This window comes from Anabrus simplex, chromosome 5 (assembly GCF_040414725.1).
Source record: "Anabrus simplex isolate iqAnaSimp1 chromosome 5, ASM4041472v1, whole genome shotgun sequence".
Lineage (NCBI taxonomy): Eukaryota > Metazoa > Arthropoda > Insecta > Orthoptera > Tettigoniidae > Anabrus > Anabrus simplex.
In genome coordinates, this window is record NC_090269.1 from 192,919,795 (window position 1) to 192,937,050 (window position 17,256).

A 17,256-nucleotide genomic window follows, 5' to 3' on the forward strand; every position below is an offset into this window, starting at 1 on the left:
GAATTTAAAGCTACGAAAAAGTTAAAGATGACAAACATAAAATTTCAGGTGTAAGGCTCATCTCTAAAGATAATAGGCAACTTGATTTTCTGGGAGTGTACTGACTTGAAAATGGTGGTGTAGACATTGATTCAGAATTATTTCATAAGATAACAAGCAATGTGGGAAACAATGCGGAAAGAAACTTGATTGTAGTGGGTGATCTCAATGTACCAAATACCAGTTGGGAAGGTAATGCGAACGACTGGAAGCATGACCAACACAAATGGCAAATAAGTCAATCTGGGAAGGACAGCTGAATCAGAAAGTGATGGAACCAATTAGAGGGAAGAATATTCTGGCCATGGTTATGGTATAATGATGGCGAGTGGCCTCCGAAGAAGCCCAGGTCTTTCAAATTGATGCCATATAGGTGACCCTGCATGTCTGCGGGGATGAGGGCGCTACCTGTGATTAATTCTAATGATGGAGATGGCACACACACACACCCAGCCCCCAATCCATTGGAATTGACCATTGAATGTTAAAATAAATCCGCAACCCTTCCAGGAACCGAACAAGGACCCCCTGGACCAAAGGCCAGCACGCTAACCATTTAGCCTTGGAGCCAGACATGGTGCTGGTAAAACCAGATGAGCTCTATAGAGAAATTGAAGTAATAGATGTTTCAGGAAGCTGTTTTTGTTGTGGTTAAAACAGAGACATTTTCTGTAAGATACTAAAGTTGAAAACTAGAAAAGCAGCTGGAATTGATAAGATTTCTGGGGATATACTAAAGGCAATGGGTTGGGATATAGTACCATATCTGAAGTACTTGTTTGATTACTATTTGAAAGAGAAGAGTGACAAACATAAAGCTGAAAAAATTACAGGCCAGACAGTTTGACATGTGTTGCACGCAAGCTTTGGAAAAGCATGTAAGTCTCTGGTAAGACCACAGTTAGAATATGATTGCAGTGTATGGGTCCCTCACCAGGACTTCTTATATGAGAATTGGAAAAAATTCAATGGAAGGCAGCACGATTTGTTCCGCTTGACTTGTGACAAAGGAGTAGTGTTATGAAAATGTCGCAAAGTTTGGGCTAGGAAGACTTAGGAGAAAGGAGATGAGCTGCCCATCTAAGAGGTATGTTCCAAACTGTCAGTGGGGAGACGGCGTAGAATGACATTAGTAGACTAATAAGTTTGAGTGGTGTTTTTAAAAGTAAGAAAGATCACAGTATGGAAATAAAGTTGGAATTCAAGAGGACAAACTGAGGCAAATATTCGTTTATAGGAAGGGGAGTTAGGGATTGGAATAATTTACCAAGGAAGATGTTTAATAAATTTCCAAATTCTTTGCAATTATTTAAGAAAAATTCTAGGTAAACAACAGATAGAGAATTTGCCATGTGGATGACTGCCCTAAGTGCAGTGGTGATTGATTGATTGATTGATTGATTGATTCATTCATTCATTCATTCATTCATTCATTCATTCATTCATTCATTCATTCATTCATTCTTCCAGCATTCTCCATGTACTATTAACATATCAACTATTTCAGCATTGGTAAATACTATCTTCCACCATGCCCTACTTCTTGAACTACCACAAAGTAACTGACAGGGAAGTCGTAATGCAATCAATGTACCTTAAAGGAAACAAACACAAGAACATCAAGCCTCATAACTAAGGAGTTGAATGGAGCAGACATTTGCCGGTATTTACAGTTTTCAATCTACGATAATTCGTGAATAAGACACCATTGACATTCTAATTTGCTCTAGTTCTATTTTATTAATGTCAGTAGGCATTGTTCCATTTGAAAAAAATGTAACTTTCCGAAATAATACGCATTTTACTCATTATTCCCAACCTCTAGGTGTCCAAGTTCGCAAGTACCGGCATATCAGTGTTGCATAACTATTCTTGTGTTTTCCATAGTGAAGCGTGAAGCTTTTGCATACACAGAATGAGCTTGCACTGTGAGTTAAGATTCTCATACTATTGCCAACTTCTAGTCCTGACCCTGTAAATACTTGGCAAATGCAAATTCTGTTTTATATTTGAGTTACATATCTGATGTATTCTGTGTATTATTTTTTAAATAATTTTGACCAGTTAATCCAACAAATGTTGGTAACAGACTCAAATGAGCAAGTATTCCTGTCCTGAAAGTTAGAATTTACAGAAGGAAATAATAATTTTGATAATGTCCTATGAACAGTAAGGGACCACTGTTTCTTTATCCTGGTTTGAATTAAATCTTTTGTATTCTGATTTTTGGATCACAAAATTTTCATAATCAGATTTTAGATGTAAAGTTCAGTTGATAAAATGTTTTGCTAGCCTTGGAGTTGTTACTTAATTAATAATTCATACACAGGTGGAGAATCTAAACAGCAAGTTACGTGAAAAAGAGGAGGAGTTGGAGAAGCAATTGAAGGAGCAGAAGACTGATTTGAAGTTTCACTCAAGCACTATTGATAATTTGGAAAACAAATGTGACAATGACCTTGGGGAATCTGGCAGGTTTGTCTCTTTATCTGTCTTGCTTTATTGCAAGTCTTCATCAGTGTATATTTTATAAAGTGTTTTTGGTAGTATCGTAACCACAAAGACACACACAGGGGATGCTGTCAATTGCATACACTATTTTAATTACAAATTATATACATATTACACACACATTAATGAATTGCCATTTTGACAAACATTCGACTGCTACATTAGCATGTAAACCGATTACCAACGCATCTAAATCACAACATGAGTTTACTTGACTAACAACATTCACTAGCAACTCTCGCTAACAAATCTACTCCAACTCCCAAGGCTGCCTCTTTATATACAGTGCACTCCCGATAATTCGCGTGTGGATAATTCGCTTTGCGGTTAATTCCCGGGTCTCGGAGAGTTATTTTTTAAAGTATTAATTCTTACACCCACTAATCATTACACTGAGTAAAATTAACTCTGCCTAGTTTTAAAAAAAAATTAATGCAATGCGTGGAGACAAAATCATTGATATTTGAGGAGACTGGACTTCGTTTCTCTGCGATGTAACAGTGGGTCTATATGCACACTGCTGCCAGAATGCTGCAAACTTGGAAACATTCGAGCATGTTGCTGCGTGTGGCACAGCACAGATTACCATAATCTTGAAAGCAGAGACAATGATAGAGGAATGCACTCGGAATTTACCCTCCCTTTCCCCACAGCCCCACTGTAAGCAAAGTGAAGGGTAGGTGCGCCGGCAGCAAGTGTATTGTAGGCTACTGTACTTGAAAAGTGTGAACGGAGTGCGGAAGTCTTTTCGAAGTTTCGAATAAGTCGGTAGTAAGAGTTTTCAATATGAGTGGTCAAAAAATGAAATATAAAAGGTTAACCATCAGTGGAAAACTGAAAATTATAGAAAGACTGGAGAAAGGTGAGGTGTCATCAGAGTTAGCCTGCGAGTTTGGTGTGGGTGAAACAACAGTGAAAGACATGAAGAAGCAAAAGGAAACCCTCATCAAATTATCTGCTAATTGTGATCGTTCATTGTCCCGGAAATCAATGAGAACATCGGACTATGCAAATCTAGATGAAGCAATGATACTGTTGTGCCATTTCACAGTTCTGTATATGCACTAGTTGGAACAAAAATGGAGTTCAAGTTACTAAAATGTCAATGTGAAAACAGCTAACGTCAATACGAACTAAAATGATGATCTTTTCATCAGGTAGTTACCAAAAGAACCGTACATAGAAGGCGGTGAAAAAGGAATGACAAATGGAGATTATTTAAACCAATTATTAGAAAGAAGATTTTTTTCCTAGGACATTCTTTCTTTAATCTGAACTTCAGCAAGCAAGACGTAGACGAGTACAAGTAAAGAAACCTGTTTATTGTAATTAAACATCTAATATTGACGGAGAGTATAATTCACGGCAACACGCACGATATCAGGTGCAGAAATTAAATTGCTGCGTGAAATTAAACGACCAGCGAAAAGAATTATCAAGATTGATACAACGATACGTCACGACTTGACTTAGAAGACCTATATTTGTCCGATACTGCTTATTACAGACAGCAGAGACTGACCAGCTGTCAAGTGCATTTATAATAAAGAGAACATAGGGAAATCACATTCACTTTCCAAGCAAGATAGATAGTTATTACCTATCTCACCTTATTTGAAACTACTATATTGTGATTAATCGTCCCAAAGCAGAACTTACATATCATAAGCATTCCAAAACAGATATTATATGTAAGATGACGACACTAAGTAACGTATTTTATTATTCTGCTCCAAACGCATGAGATTCTACTATGATGCTGTAAAAGGACGAAGGCGTTACTACTCGAGCTATGGCAGCGCGATCCGATGTTGATACTCCAGGATGATTAGAAATCAGCTGGAAGGAGCTGAGATGTACCCATACAGCTAAAAGAGAACCATGGAGCGAGGTCTATCTTTCCGATGACCAGATGCGAGATGGCAACAGGATTCAATAAGTAAAGTTAAGTCCTCTATGAGTCGTTTTCGTAAGTAAAATCTTTCTTTATTTGGCTATGTGATAATATGTTTCGTGACTGTGAGTGTGTGCGTACATATACATCGAAATGAGGTTATAGGATGTAGGTATTCATCTGCTATTAATGTCAAATCCACATGTAGGCATAGTCAACCAGTAATAACCGTTCGTAATATTATCAATGTGGTGTGAGAGAAGGTAACTCGTATTTTTATCATTATCAGTGAAGTGTATAAAGTGCAAGATAGATGTTAATACACATGTGCGATGATTTCATCAGGCTGGTGAGTTAAGAGATCGTATTTAGGAAATGTCTACGGTGAAATATGAAGTAGTACAGCTTAGAGTTATGATACATTTTTCTTTGACGCTATGACGGTAGGAATAATGTTATAATATGAGAAGATTGTGGCACATATGCATCATGTTTAATGAAATGATGTGCTTATAATGTATTGAGATGTTTATTACGTGAAGTATGGAATGATAATTGATGAATAAGAATGATGATATAGGCTGATGATGATTAGTGATAGTAATATTTGTTTTTCTTCGAGAAATTGGTCATAGTAGTCTTATGTGAGATGATGTTATTTCCAAGTTATGCATTCTGAGTTATATATTGTAAATGTACTACTTTCAATTGCTAATTCTAATCCTAGGTACACTCAAGGTAGCTTAGGATACGGTCTCAATACCATCAGTGCAATATTATTTTGAGTATTAAGGGTCATCAAACGAGCCATGAGGCTAACGATGATAATAATTTGTTCTTCACTGAATTATTTATGATAATTTTAGAGAACTCTCACACATGATAACCTAATTTCTGATTTTGTTTAAGCAAGTTGACATATCACTGGAGATTTAGTTACTCATATAAGGATTTTTTTTGTTGAAGATAGTCTTCTAACATGCCAGATTTTCTACCTGTGGTATGATTTGTTAGCAAAATACACTTGATAATGCTACTTTTAGCCAAATATGCACTTAAATTAATTCTTAACCTTGGATTAAGGTAATAATTTCTAGTATTTACCACATAAGCCAAATGACTATATTATTTTGAGATCAATTATGACTTAGAGCAGACATGACTTTGCTTATGCTGAGGTCAAATACTAAGAAACAGGATGATGCAAATACCACTTAAGCATATATTAATGAACTGAAGTTATTAGAAGATTGTAAATGATTTTCCATGTGATTTTCAGTTGTGTATGGACACAAAATATTAAGTACAGCACAGAATGACATTCATTTTGCTAGTCATGTATGAGTTAAATATTAATTGACAGAATTTTTAAATTATTTTGAGGAGCAATTTGGCTCAAGAAGAAGAGATTCCAAATCTTAATGAAATATTTATTAGACATTTCAAACTGCGTTCTACATTCTTTGAACAACTGTGATCTGGAATAATGTACATATTAATTAATGTAACTTTCTTTTCATTTTCATCTAGCTAGATGCATCTAATATTTTCAATGTTATTTAGTATATTTTGCTTAACCAATACTTTTAATTTTTCAACTGATTTTCTGGACATTATCCTATATTTTACTTAAATATTTTCAAGAGGCCAAAGTGTAAGTAGATTGATAATTATGGCCTAGGTTTTAGTTACCTGCTACTAGCTTTCCAAACTTAATTTTTCTTTTACTGCAATTTAGCAGTGACAGACCAGTACATACTGAATTAATGGATCAACGAAGATCGAATAACTTTAATTCCAAGCATCTTAGTTTGACGAACAAGAATTCTTAGAGTACAACGAGATTATTTACTCAATATGAGATATTTCAGTGAGGTTTTAGGTGAACCTTTTTCCCAATATTTGAATTGAGCAATCAGTAAATGATGAATGGTGAAACTTCACAATTCTTTTAATGTCTACTTAGGATAAGAATTAGTTGTAAGACTGTAATAACTTATTCTACCTGCAATTTCTTTGGCGACATATATGGATTAGTTGTAAGACCGTATTAACTTATTTTATCTGCAATTAATTTGGCAACATGTGTATATGGTATCTGACTGATAGCGTGTGGGAGACGTCCTTCGATGTAAGTTGAGATTTATCATAAGTTCACCGGTGTACTTTCTCAAGCGGAACTCATAGCCCATAAACGTTAATCAGCCAGAATTACTTGTAGTAAGAGCTAGTGTGGATCTCATGCGTCATCACCTGGATGCAGGAACGGTGCACTGTGGTTTAATGAAAAACGAACGGAAGGTATTCCTGTGTCCGACCCAATGTGTGCTGAGCAAGCAAAACATTTTCACGATGTTCTTGGCTTTGAAAGGCGATTTTAAAGCATCTTCTGACTGGTTTACGCGGTTTAAGAAACGCTACAGAATACGAGAAATTGCTATTCACAGAGAGCATCTCAGCACAGACACGGGTGCTGCTGAAACGTTCGCACAGGAATTTCTATCATTCATTGAAAAAGAACAGCTTAACCTTAGACAACTTTACAATGCAGACGAAACAGGGTTGTATTGGAAATGTTTACCGTCCCAAACATTAGTGGTGCAACAAGAACAGCAAGCACCAGGCCGCAAAACATCCAAGGAAAGAATAGCCATTATGGCGTGTGTTAACGCAAGTGGTGATCATAAATTAAAATTATTAGCGATAGGAAAATCCAGGAAACCTCGTTGTTTTAAACGAGAGAATGTACCTTTGCAGTACTACCATCAAAAGGCAGCGTGGATAGATACACAGATATTTAAAGACTGGTTTCACTATCATTTTGTTAAACAAGTGATGGCCTACCTAATTAAGCAGTCACTGCCAATCAAAGCAGTGCTCTTGATTGACAATGCGCCTTCTCATCCACATGAAAGTGAACTTAAAGAAGGTGATATTTACGTGAAATCCTTCCCCCTAATGTAACTTCTATTCTCCAACCTATGGACCAAGGTATTATTGCTGCTTTAAAGAAGAACTACAGGTCATCTCTGTTACAGCAATTGGTTGAGGAAGGCATTAATATTCCAACATTTTTAAAGGACTTCAGTTTGTTGGATGCTCTTCGTGCAGTCAATAAGTAATGGGACAAAATTACCGCTACTACGCTTGCACGATCATGGAAATCTGTTCTAGGTGAAAAGCAGGCATTTGCGGGCTTCAGTGACGATGATATTTCAAATGGGCCACGTAGTCTCGCTACGATGATATCATTACTGAAAAGCCTGGATAAATGCCAAATGCAGAAGAAAGTGATATTATTGAGTGGTTAGACGTCGATAAGGACGATTATGATTTCAGACATGAAAGTGAGGAGGATATTGTACGGAATTTGACGGTTGATGAGGAAGATGGTGATTCAGATTATATCTAGTGCGGGAGTGATGCAACGGAAAGTCCGGAAGTTTCCCACAGCCAAGCTAATGTCTCTATAGACACACTTACCTCTTACGTAGAAAATATAGATGAATTTTCATTTTCAGATATTGTTTTCTTGAGAAATCTATGATCCAAAATTAGAAAAATTAACAATCGTCTAAGAAACAAAAAGTGATGACCGATTTCTTTTGTTAGACACGAATGTTGGCATAATCCACATGGCATTTTGTAATTTTTCTCTAGTGTGTCTTACAATACAATGTGAAGTGTTATAATTATTTTCTGCTTGTTCATAAAATACATTTAATTATTTTAACGTTTGGTTTTGTTTTTGCCAGGCTTAAAAATTACTGCAGATTATTCGCGGAAGTGCGTGCATTAATTACAATGAATTATCAGGAGTGCACTGTACAGGGTCCGCCAAAAAAATGTATACACGCTTTGTTAGACGATATCGGGATATGGACATTGTCAACTGTTATCATTGTTTTTAAATTTTTTAGTATAGTCTTTCGCTCAACAGATGTCGGTACTTGCATCATGGTGGTGGGAAAACAAAAATGGCTGGAGCATGCTTGATGTTTAAGCAACGAAAGTACATTCTGAAGTGGTTTATCAGGTGTGATAATGGCATTGATGTTCAACGTCAGTGGAGGAGGGAGTTTGAAACAGAACCCCCAACACTCCTAACAATTAAACGCATTACTGGGAAGTTTGAGACGCATGGAACGATTTGTGATATTCACAAAGGAAGATCGGGAAGAACGCGCACAGCTTCCAGTCCTGCTTTGTCGGCTCATGTGTTGGAAAGATTTACTAATTTTCCACAGAAGTCTGCTAAGCAATATGCACGGGAAGTGGGGATTTACGGTACAAGTGTACGACAAATTTTGAAAACAGCTAAGTGGAAATTTTACATCCCACGATTGCCGTATGCGCTTAATGAGGACGATCCCGATCGTCAAATGCAATTTTGCGAATGGTATCAGCAGATGGTAACCCAAGATGAACATTTCTGACGAAGTTAGTGTGGTCTGATGAAGCCCAGTTTAAACTTAATGGAACAGTGAATCGAATTAACTGTGTCTACTGGGCTCTGGAAAATCCGCATGTTCATGTGGACAAAGTGGTCAATCTACCAGGGATTAATGTCTGGTGTGGGCAGTCATCGAGGGGCTTACTAGGACCCTTTTTCTTTGATAGTACTGTCACTGGAGCAACGTACTTGAAAACGTTATGCACATTAATTTTACCAGCTGTACGTGCGCTTTGTGGAGATGAAGTCTTCTACCAACAGGACAGGGCGCCACCACACTACTATATAGCAGTATGAGCTTTCCTGGATGACAATCTGCCGGGACATTGGATTGGACGACGAGGGCCCATTGAGTTCCCCCCACGGTCGCCAGATCTTACCCCTATGGACTTTTACTTGTGGGGAACTGTGAAAAATCAAGTCTATCGACGTAAGCCATGCATGCTGGAGGCACTTCGCCAGGAGATTACAGCAGTATGTGCAGAGATCCCTATTCAAACATTGACGGACTTAGTTGCAGCGACCGCATGTTGTTCTGCATGTGTATGGCAGCCACCGGTGAACTTTTTTAACATCTCATGTAACCATATGTTTAACTGAAGACAGTACTACATGTGTAATAAATATTTAAATGTAAAAAAAAAAACCCACAATAAATAGTTTTTGTTCCATGAAGAGTGTATACATTTTTCTGGCAGACCCTGTAGATTGCCTGGCCAGGCTTCTAGAAAAGTATGACACAATATGTTTTCTCGTAATTTCTAGAATCTCCAATAACCTATGTACAATGAATGGAATTATCTATACAACTCTACTGACAAGATACGTTGTTCTGGATTATTATCGTGATTTGCACAACATTACACTGGATTTATACATCATATTTACAGGTAATAATAAGTGATATACTATTAGTTAGATGTTCTTACATTAAATAAACTCATATTAATATATATACAGCAGATGTGTTGTGACATAACCTCACATGTTTTGTTAGACCACGATTTATACCAAATAAAGTCTGTACATAACTATGTTAATAATAATAATAATAATAATAATAATAATAGATGTAAACAACTTCATAACCACACCTCACAAGTCATAATAATGATAATAATAACTGTTACGGAGATATTGTGGTGGACAGAGGTGAAAGAAGGTGTGGGCATGAATGGGTGGATATACTAAAGTCAAAAGATGAATTTAAAACTTAAAAATTGGCAGTTATATTTCCTTTCTTAACCTTTCTCGTTTTTTCCTTTTCAGATGTGAAATTTTAACAAAAACAATTCGCTAAGCGAATAACAAAATCTTAGGTACAACAATGAGCTCGAGAAGTAATATTATGAATTCCTAGAACAATTAAACAATATTAATTAACAATATGAGGTTGAAGCTCCTACCTTGCCCATGTGACAAGACCAACTACTGCTCCATTCAATAATATCTTTAGGAGACAGAGTATCCAAAATATGCTATCTTTCAAGAGTACCTTTGCTGCACAAAATTATTTAGGAGACTACTCTCCAAACATTATACCATTCCAGCCTTCCGAAGGCGCCATTCAACCTTTAATTAATAGGAAGAGTGTCTTTGCTCTATAACTTTACACTCCAGGCCTATCCAAGCACAACCAACATTTAACAAAATTAAGAAGTCTTCACTGTCTTATACGCTCAACAGTCTGGTATCTTTAACATGAAAAGAATGAAATAGATAGAGTTTAACAGGGGTAACAAGAACCCATTGTACAAGGCCCTTGGTTAAAATAAAAGGTTAAATTTACTGGCCCAAAAACCAAAATGGTAAGGAGGCGAACACTTGCACTTCTTAAAATGTACATTAAATGCATAAAACCCTATTTGGGCTTATGGCCCGACGTTACAGAGGCTAAGCCTATACAACGGAGGTGACTAGATGGAGGGAAATATTTAAGTTACAGAAATTACAAGATACAAAAGTTACAAAATCATAGTCACCTCAAAATCAAGTAGAGTGGGGATATGAGAGGGTACATCGCTCTCTGTTCCCTGATTTTGGTTAAGTTCTTTCGGCTGGATTGAAATTTACATTTTAGAAAATAAAGTTTCATTACTAAAGATATGAAACCTTCCCCTCGAGCTAGTTTTGAAAGACTATCACAGGCCTGCCATTACCTTGAGCTGGTGGACCTCCCGAAGATGGATGAGGTGGCCTCCGCCTCCGTTACGAACACGCTCTAGACTGGAGCGGTCACTAAGACAACCTGGTCCGAAAATGTGTCAGCTTTTATAGCAGAGGGGAAGGTTCCAGAAAACTCTGAGCCAAGGCCAAGGCTGTCATTGGTGAATAAATAAAGGTGCAAAATTTTTGATTGGCCAATGCCTTTAGTTGGCGGGAAGAGATAGAATTGTTGATAACTTTTGAATATCAAAAACAAACACTAAACATTCCAGTGTAGGAAACCTTAACACACCAAATTACTCTTGAATTTTAACACGGGGGCCGATGACCTTCGATGTTAGGCCCCTTTAAACAACAAGCATCATCATCATCATCATCATTTTAACACGTTCAGTACCTGCTTCTGAGCGGGACACTTGAATGCCTGGACCAGCCATTTTCATGCCCGGCCCTCTTGACGTGCATCACTTAATACAATTTACAATTACTCCTAACCTATAAATGTTATAAAAATGATACTTTGTGCTTACCTCTGGTAAATATTCAGGGTGTGATATCTGGTGTCACAGGTTTCAAAATACGTCTAATTTTATACCGCCTATCTATATTTTTGGCATAATGATTACTGTCACCGAAGTGAAGACATGAAAGAATATGAAGGAAGAGTATTCGGAACATTGTATTAGAAAATATCGGAGTATGAAAAACAGGGTCTTCGGTCCAGTACATTTTTATATCAGGATTTGATACTAATCGGTTTCCTTGATTGCATGATCGAATTCTCTGTGAAAGGCCGGGGCACCGCACTTATCACTTGACTCGCGTATAGATTGGTCTGCTCACACACATACTAATAAAATTCGTCATTCACTAAAATATTCACGTAACTCAAAATATCCTGCTTATTTTATATTTGAACGTTTATACCTGAATTCTCTGTAAATGGTGGAACGGGTGGACAATAACTAGGATGATCTATAGGCCTATCGGATTCGGGAATCGGAATTTCTTCGTCACTCTCACTTTCACTATCTGAGTCTATTTCAGGAATAAGTTCATCACTAGAATAATCACTGTGAACAATATCTAATAATTAATCTTCCGTAAGAAACTTTGTTTTAAAGCCATTATACTACACTCGGTAAGAACGACACGCACTGCATTGGAATCTCAAGTACCGTCTTGAGGCGCGAGGAAGTGCTGAGATATTCCCGCTAAAACAGCTAAGATAAACATGAGCCCACTCAACGCAAGGGTTATCTCAAAAAGGTCAGCCAACTTCCTGCTACAACCAGTAACGCTGACTAAGGTGTAAGAATGCATAGATGACGAATATAAACAGCATTGCTTCGCGCGGAACATTAAACGTCTTACGCCGTCCATGGCCCGCAGCATAGGAGCAAGCTTAAACGTCATACGCCATCCACGGTCCGCAATGAGTTAATAGTTCATCTTCACCCCAGAGGGCACAACCTAAGTTGATAGTAGAGACATCTGTCGAAAAATGTCCAAACTTCTAGTACTAGTAGTTTCCAAGTTTACGTTACAGAGGGCCTTATGCAAGGCGCTAGTTTTAAACGATCGTCGCCATAAGACCTATCTGTGTCGGTGCGACGTAAAGCCCCTAGCAAAAAAAAAAAGTTTTAAACGTACCTGTGGTACAGTAATAATAATAATAAAAATAATAACTACACTACTAATAGAGTTTGATATTTCTCCTATTTACCCATGTGTTTACAGAATTGTTTCCAAGTTATACTAGTTCAAGGTAACTTCATTATTGGTTCTGTATTGAATTATGATTACATACATTTTACAAAGTTTATTCCACCTACTCAATACTGTACAATAATTGCAATGTCTATAAATACATTACAATATGTTATCAAGGTACTAGTTTCGACCCTATGTGGGTCATCATCAGCTTAACTAAGATACACTTATGGATTTGTCGAAGTCCTAAGACAAAATTACATTGTGGAGAATTTAAAAGAATGAATTTTGTGTGCGATGCGATAAGTACATATAAAATGGTGGAGTGATGAAATAGATAAAATAATGTTGTACTGATCAATGACATATAAAATTTTCAGGATTTACGTCAATTACAATTAGACTATAAGAATAGTATTACACAATTTTTACAATGATGATTAAAATATGCCCTTGTTAGTGAATACTCTAAAATTGCACTTTAAAAGTGTAATATGCTGGTTGAATGCAGAGTCCAGATACTTCTATAGAGTTCTAAATTTCAAGTGCATCTTCGGGTAGAGAATTGAAAGTTGAACATTGGCACAGAGGGTGTCTGTGTTGCTTGAGGCCCAATATTTCTGATAGAGAAATTAAATGCAGATAAAACCATACAACATTCTTATAATATAATGGATTCTTGCTGTAGTGTGAGGAAAATTCCCAATCCAAGTTGGAACCAATAGAACCTTGTGCGCAATGTGAACGACGTGACCGGTAGAGTGCAACTAAGCGAATCGATTCTAATACAGTCAATACAATCGATTTATTTATTCATGTTTGTGGGTTACTGTAGTCACGTCCTAGTTCGTGAACCATGGGCAACGGCTGAGTGGCCTAGTAAGTGGTCCTGAGAGTCGGGATACCAGTTGCTATGGAATGGGAGTGGGCATCTCGGACATATTCTGAGTCATAGCACTCCTTGTGCTCAGGCGGCTAGGACTATACAATTCACCGGGGGTCCATAACCCATTAGAGGAGAGATCCTCACTTGGACTATGTGCAAGTAGGGTAGCATCCTGCTTCATGACTTTACCGAGCTCAGAACATTTTAAGCAAGCCTCGGACCTATGGGAGTAATGGAGTCTCACTCCCATTTCACAGGCGAGGGACTCCTTGGAAACATCTTCGCAAACGAAATGGAATTCGATGGGGAGCTATCAATATTAATGGGGCTTATGGAAGAAAGAAGGTAGAACTGGCTGAGTCAGCAAAGAGGATGCATCTGGATGTGCTAGGTGTAAGTGATATTAGGGTAAGGGGCGATAACGAGGAAGAGATAGGAGATTATAAAGTGTACTTGACGGGTGTTAAAAAGGGAAGGGCAGAGTCTGGGGTAGGGCTCTTTGTCAGGAATACCATTGCACGCAACATAGTTTCTGTTAGGCACATAAATGAGCAAATGATGTGGGTAGATTTGTCAGTTGGAGGAATTAGAACTAGAATTGTGTCCGTGTATTCACCATGTGAGGGTGCAGATGAGGATGAAGTTGACAAGTTTTATGAAGCATTGAGTGACATCGTGGTCAGGGTCAACAGCAAGGATAGAATAGTGCTAATGGGCGATTTCAATATGAGAGTTGGGAATAGAACTGAAGGATACGAAAGGGTGATTGGTAAATGTGGGGAAGATATGGAAGCTAATAGGAATGGGAAGCGTTTGCTGGACTTCTGTGCTAGTATGGGTTTAGCTGTTATGAATACATTCTTCAAGCATAAGGCTATTCACCGCTACACATGGGAGGCTAGGGGTACCAGATCCATAATAGACTATATCTTAACAGGCTTTGAATTCAGGAAATCTGTTAGGAATGTACGAGTTTTTTGTGGATTTTTCGATGATAAAGACCACTATCTGATCTGTAATGAACTAAGTACCTCTAGGCCTAGGGTAGAGAAAGTGAAATCTGTCTGCAAACGAATAAGGGTAGAAAATCTCCAGGACGAGGAAATTAGACGGAAGTACATGGATATTATTAGTGAGAAGTTTCCGACAGTAGACAGTAAGCAGGTTCAGGATATAGAAAGTGAATGGGTGGCATACAGGGATGCTGTAGTAGAAACAGCAAGGGAATGCCTAGGAACAACTGTGTGTAAAGATGGGAAAAGGCGAACATGTTGGTGGAATGGTGAAGTGAGAGCAGCCTGTAAACGTAAAAAGAAGGCTTATCAGAAATGGATCCAAACAAGGACCGAGGCAGACAGGGATTTATACGTAGATGAAAGAAACAGAGCAAGCAAATAGTTGTTGAATCCGAAAAGAACTCATGGGAAGATTTTGGTAATATCGTGGAGAGACTAGGTTAAGCAGCAGGGAAACCTTTCTGGACAGTAATAAAGAATCTTAGGAAGGGAGGGAAAAAGGAAATGAACAGTGTTTTGAGTAATTGAGGTGAACTCATAATAGATCCCAGGGAATCACTGGAGAGGTGGAGGGAATATTTTGAACATCTTCTCAATGTAAAAGGAAATCATTCTGGTGGTGTTGCAAACAGCCAAGCTCATGGGAAGGAGGAAAATAATGTTGGTGAAATTAAGCTTGAGGAAGTGGAAAGGATGGTAAATAAACTCCGTTGTCATAAGGCAGCAGGAATAGATGAAATTAGACCTGAATTGGTGAAGTATAGTGGGAAGGCAGGGATGAAATGGCTTCATAGAGTAGTAAAATTAGCGTGGAGTGTTGGTAAGGTACCTTCATATTGGACAAAAGCAGTAATTGCACCTATCTATAAGCAAGGGAACAGGAAGGATTGCAACAACTATCGAGGTATCACATTGATTAGTATACCAGGCAAAGTATTCACTGGCATCTTGGAAGGGAGGGTGCGATCAGTCGTTGAGAGGAAGTTGGATGAAAACCAGTGTGGATTCAGACCACAGAGAGGCTGTCAGGATCAGATTTTCAGTATGTGCCAGGTAATTGAAAAATGCTACGAGAGGAATAGGCAGTTGTGTTTATGTTTCATAGATCTAGAGAAAGCATATGACAGGGTACCGAGGGAAAAGATGTTCACTATACTGTGGGACTATGGAATTAAAGGTAGATTATTGAAATCAATCAAAGGCATTTGTGTTGACAATTGGGCTTCAGTGAGAATTGATGGTAGAATGAGTTCTTGGTTCAGGGTACTTACAGGGGTTAGACAAGGCTGTAATCTTTCACCTTTGTTGTTCATATTTTACATGGATCATTTGCTGAAAGGTATAAAATGGCAGGGAGGGATTCAGTTAGGTGGAAATGTAGTAAGCAGTTTGGCCTATGCTGACGACTTGGTCTTAATGGCAGACTGTGCCGAAAGCCTGCAGTCTAATATCTTGGAACGTGAAAATAGGTGCAATGAGTATGGTATGAAAATTAGCCTCTCGAAGACTAAATTGAAGTCAGTAGGTAAGAAATTCAACAGAATTGAATGTCAGATTGGTGATACAAAGCTAGAACAGGTCGATAATTTCAAGTATTTATGTTGTGTGTTCTCCCAGGATGGTAATATAGTAAGTGAGATTGAATCAAGGTGTAGTAAAGCTAATGGAGTGAGCTCGCAGTTGCGATCAGTAGTATTCTCTAAGAAGGAAGTCAGCTCCCAGACGAAACTATCTTTACATCGGTCTGTTTTCAGACCAACTTTGCTTTACGGGAGCAAAAGCTGGGTGGACTCAGGATATCTTATTCATAAGTTAGAAGTAACAGACATGAAAGTAGCAAGAATGATTGCTGGTACAAACAGATGGGAACAATGGCAGGAGGGTACTCGGAATGAGGATATAAAGGCTAATTTAGGAATGAACTCGATGGATGGAACTGTACGCATAAACCGGCTTCGGTGGGGTCATGTGAGGCAAATGGAAGAGGATAGGTTACCTTGGAGAATAATGGACTCTGCTATGGAGGGTAAGAGAAGTAGAGGGAGATCAAGATGACGATGGTTAGACTCTGTTTCTAACGATTTAAAGATAAGAGGTATAGAACTAAATGAGGCCACAACACTAGTTGCAAATCGAGGATTGTGGCAACGTTTAGTAAATTCACAGAAGCTCGCAGACTGAACGCTGAAAGGCATAACAGTCTATAATGATAATGTATTTATTTATTTATTTATTTATTTATTTATTTATTTATTTATTTATTTATTTGTTTGTTTGTTTGTTTGTTTGTTTATTTATTTATTTATTTATTTATTTATTTATTTATTTATTTATTTATTTATTTATTTATTTATTTATTTATTTATTTATTTATTTATTTATTTATTTAATTATTTATTTATTTATTTTAATGCATGTATACACAGTTCTCTCTGTGTTGTTGAATTATAAGTCAGAAATGTTGTAAAACCAAATAAGTTGGCTTTGCAGTTTGTTCTACATAACTGTGAGCTTGTTTTCAGGAGACGGTGAGCTTGAATCCCACCATCAGAAGCTCTGGAGATACTTTTCCATGGTT

General features: G+C 37.6%; 1 protein-coding gene across 1 annotated transcript in view; it reads left to right on the forward strand.

Moving 5' to 3' along the window:
* LOC136874430 (X-linked retinitis pigmentosa GTPase regulator-interacting protein 1) overlaps positions 1-17,256 on the forward strand; it is a 1,071,624-nt gene that overhangs the window by 518,083 nt on the left and 536,285 nt on the right. Inside the window, exon 13 of the mRNA XM_067148064.2 lies at positions 2,369-2,514. Within this exon, the coding sequence (XP_067004165.2) occupies positions 2,369-2,514 (146 nt within the window). The remainder of the gene's footprint in view (positions 1-2,368; positions 2,515-17,256) is intronic.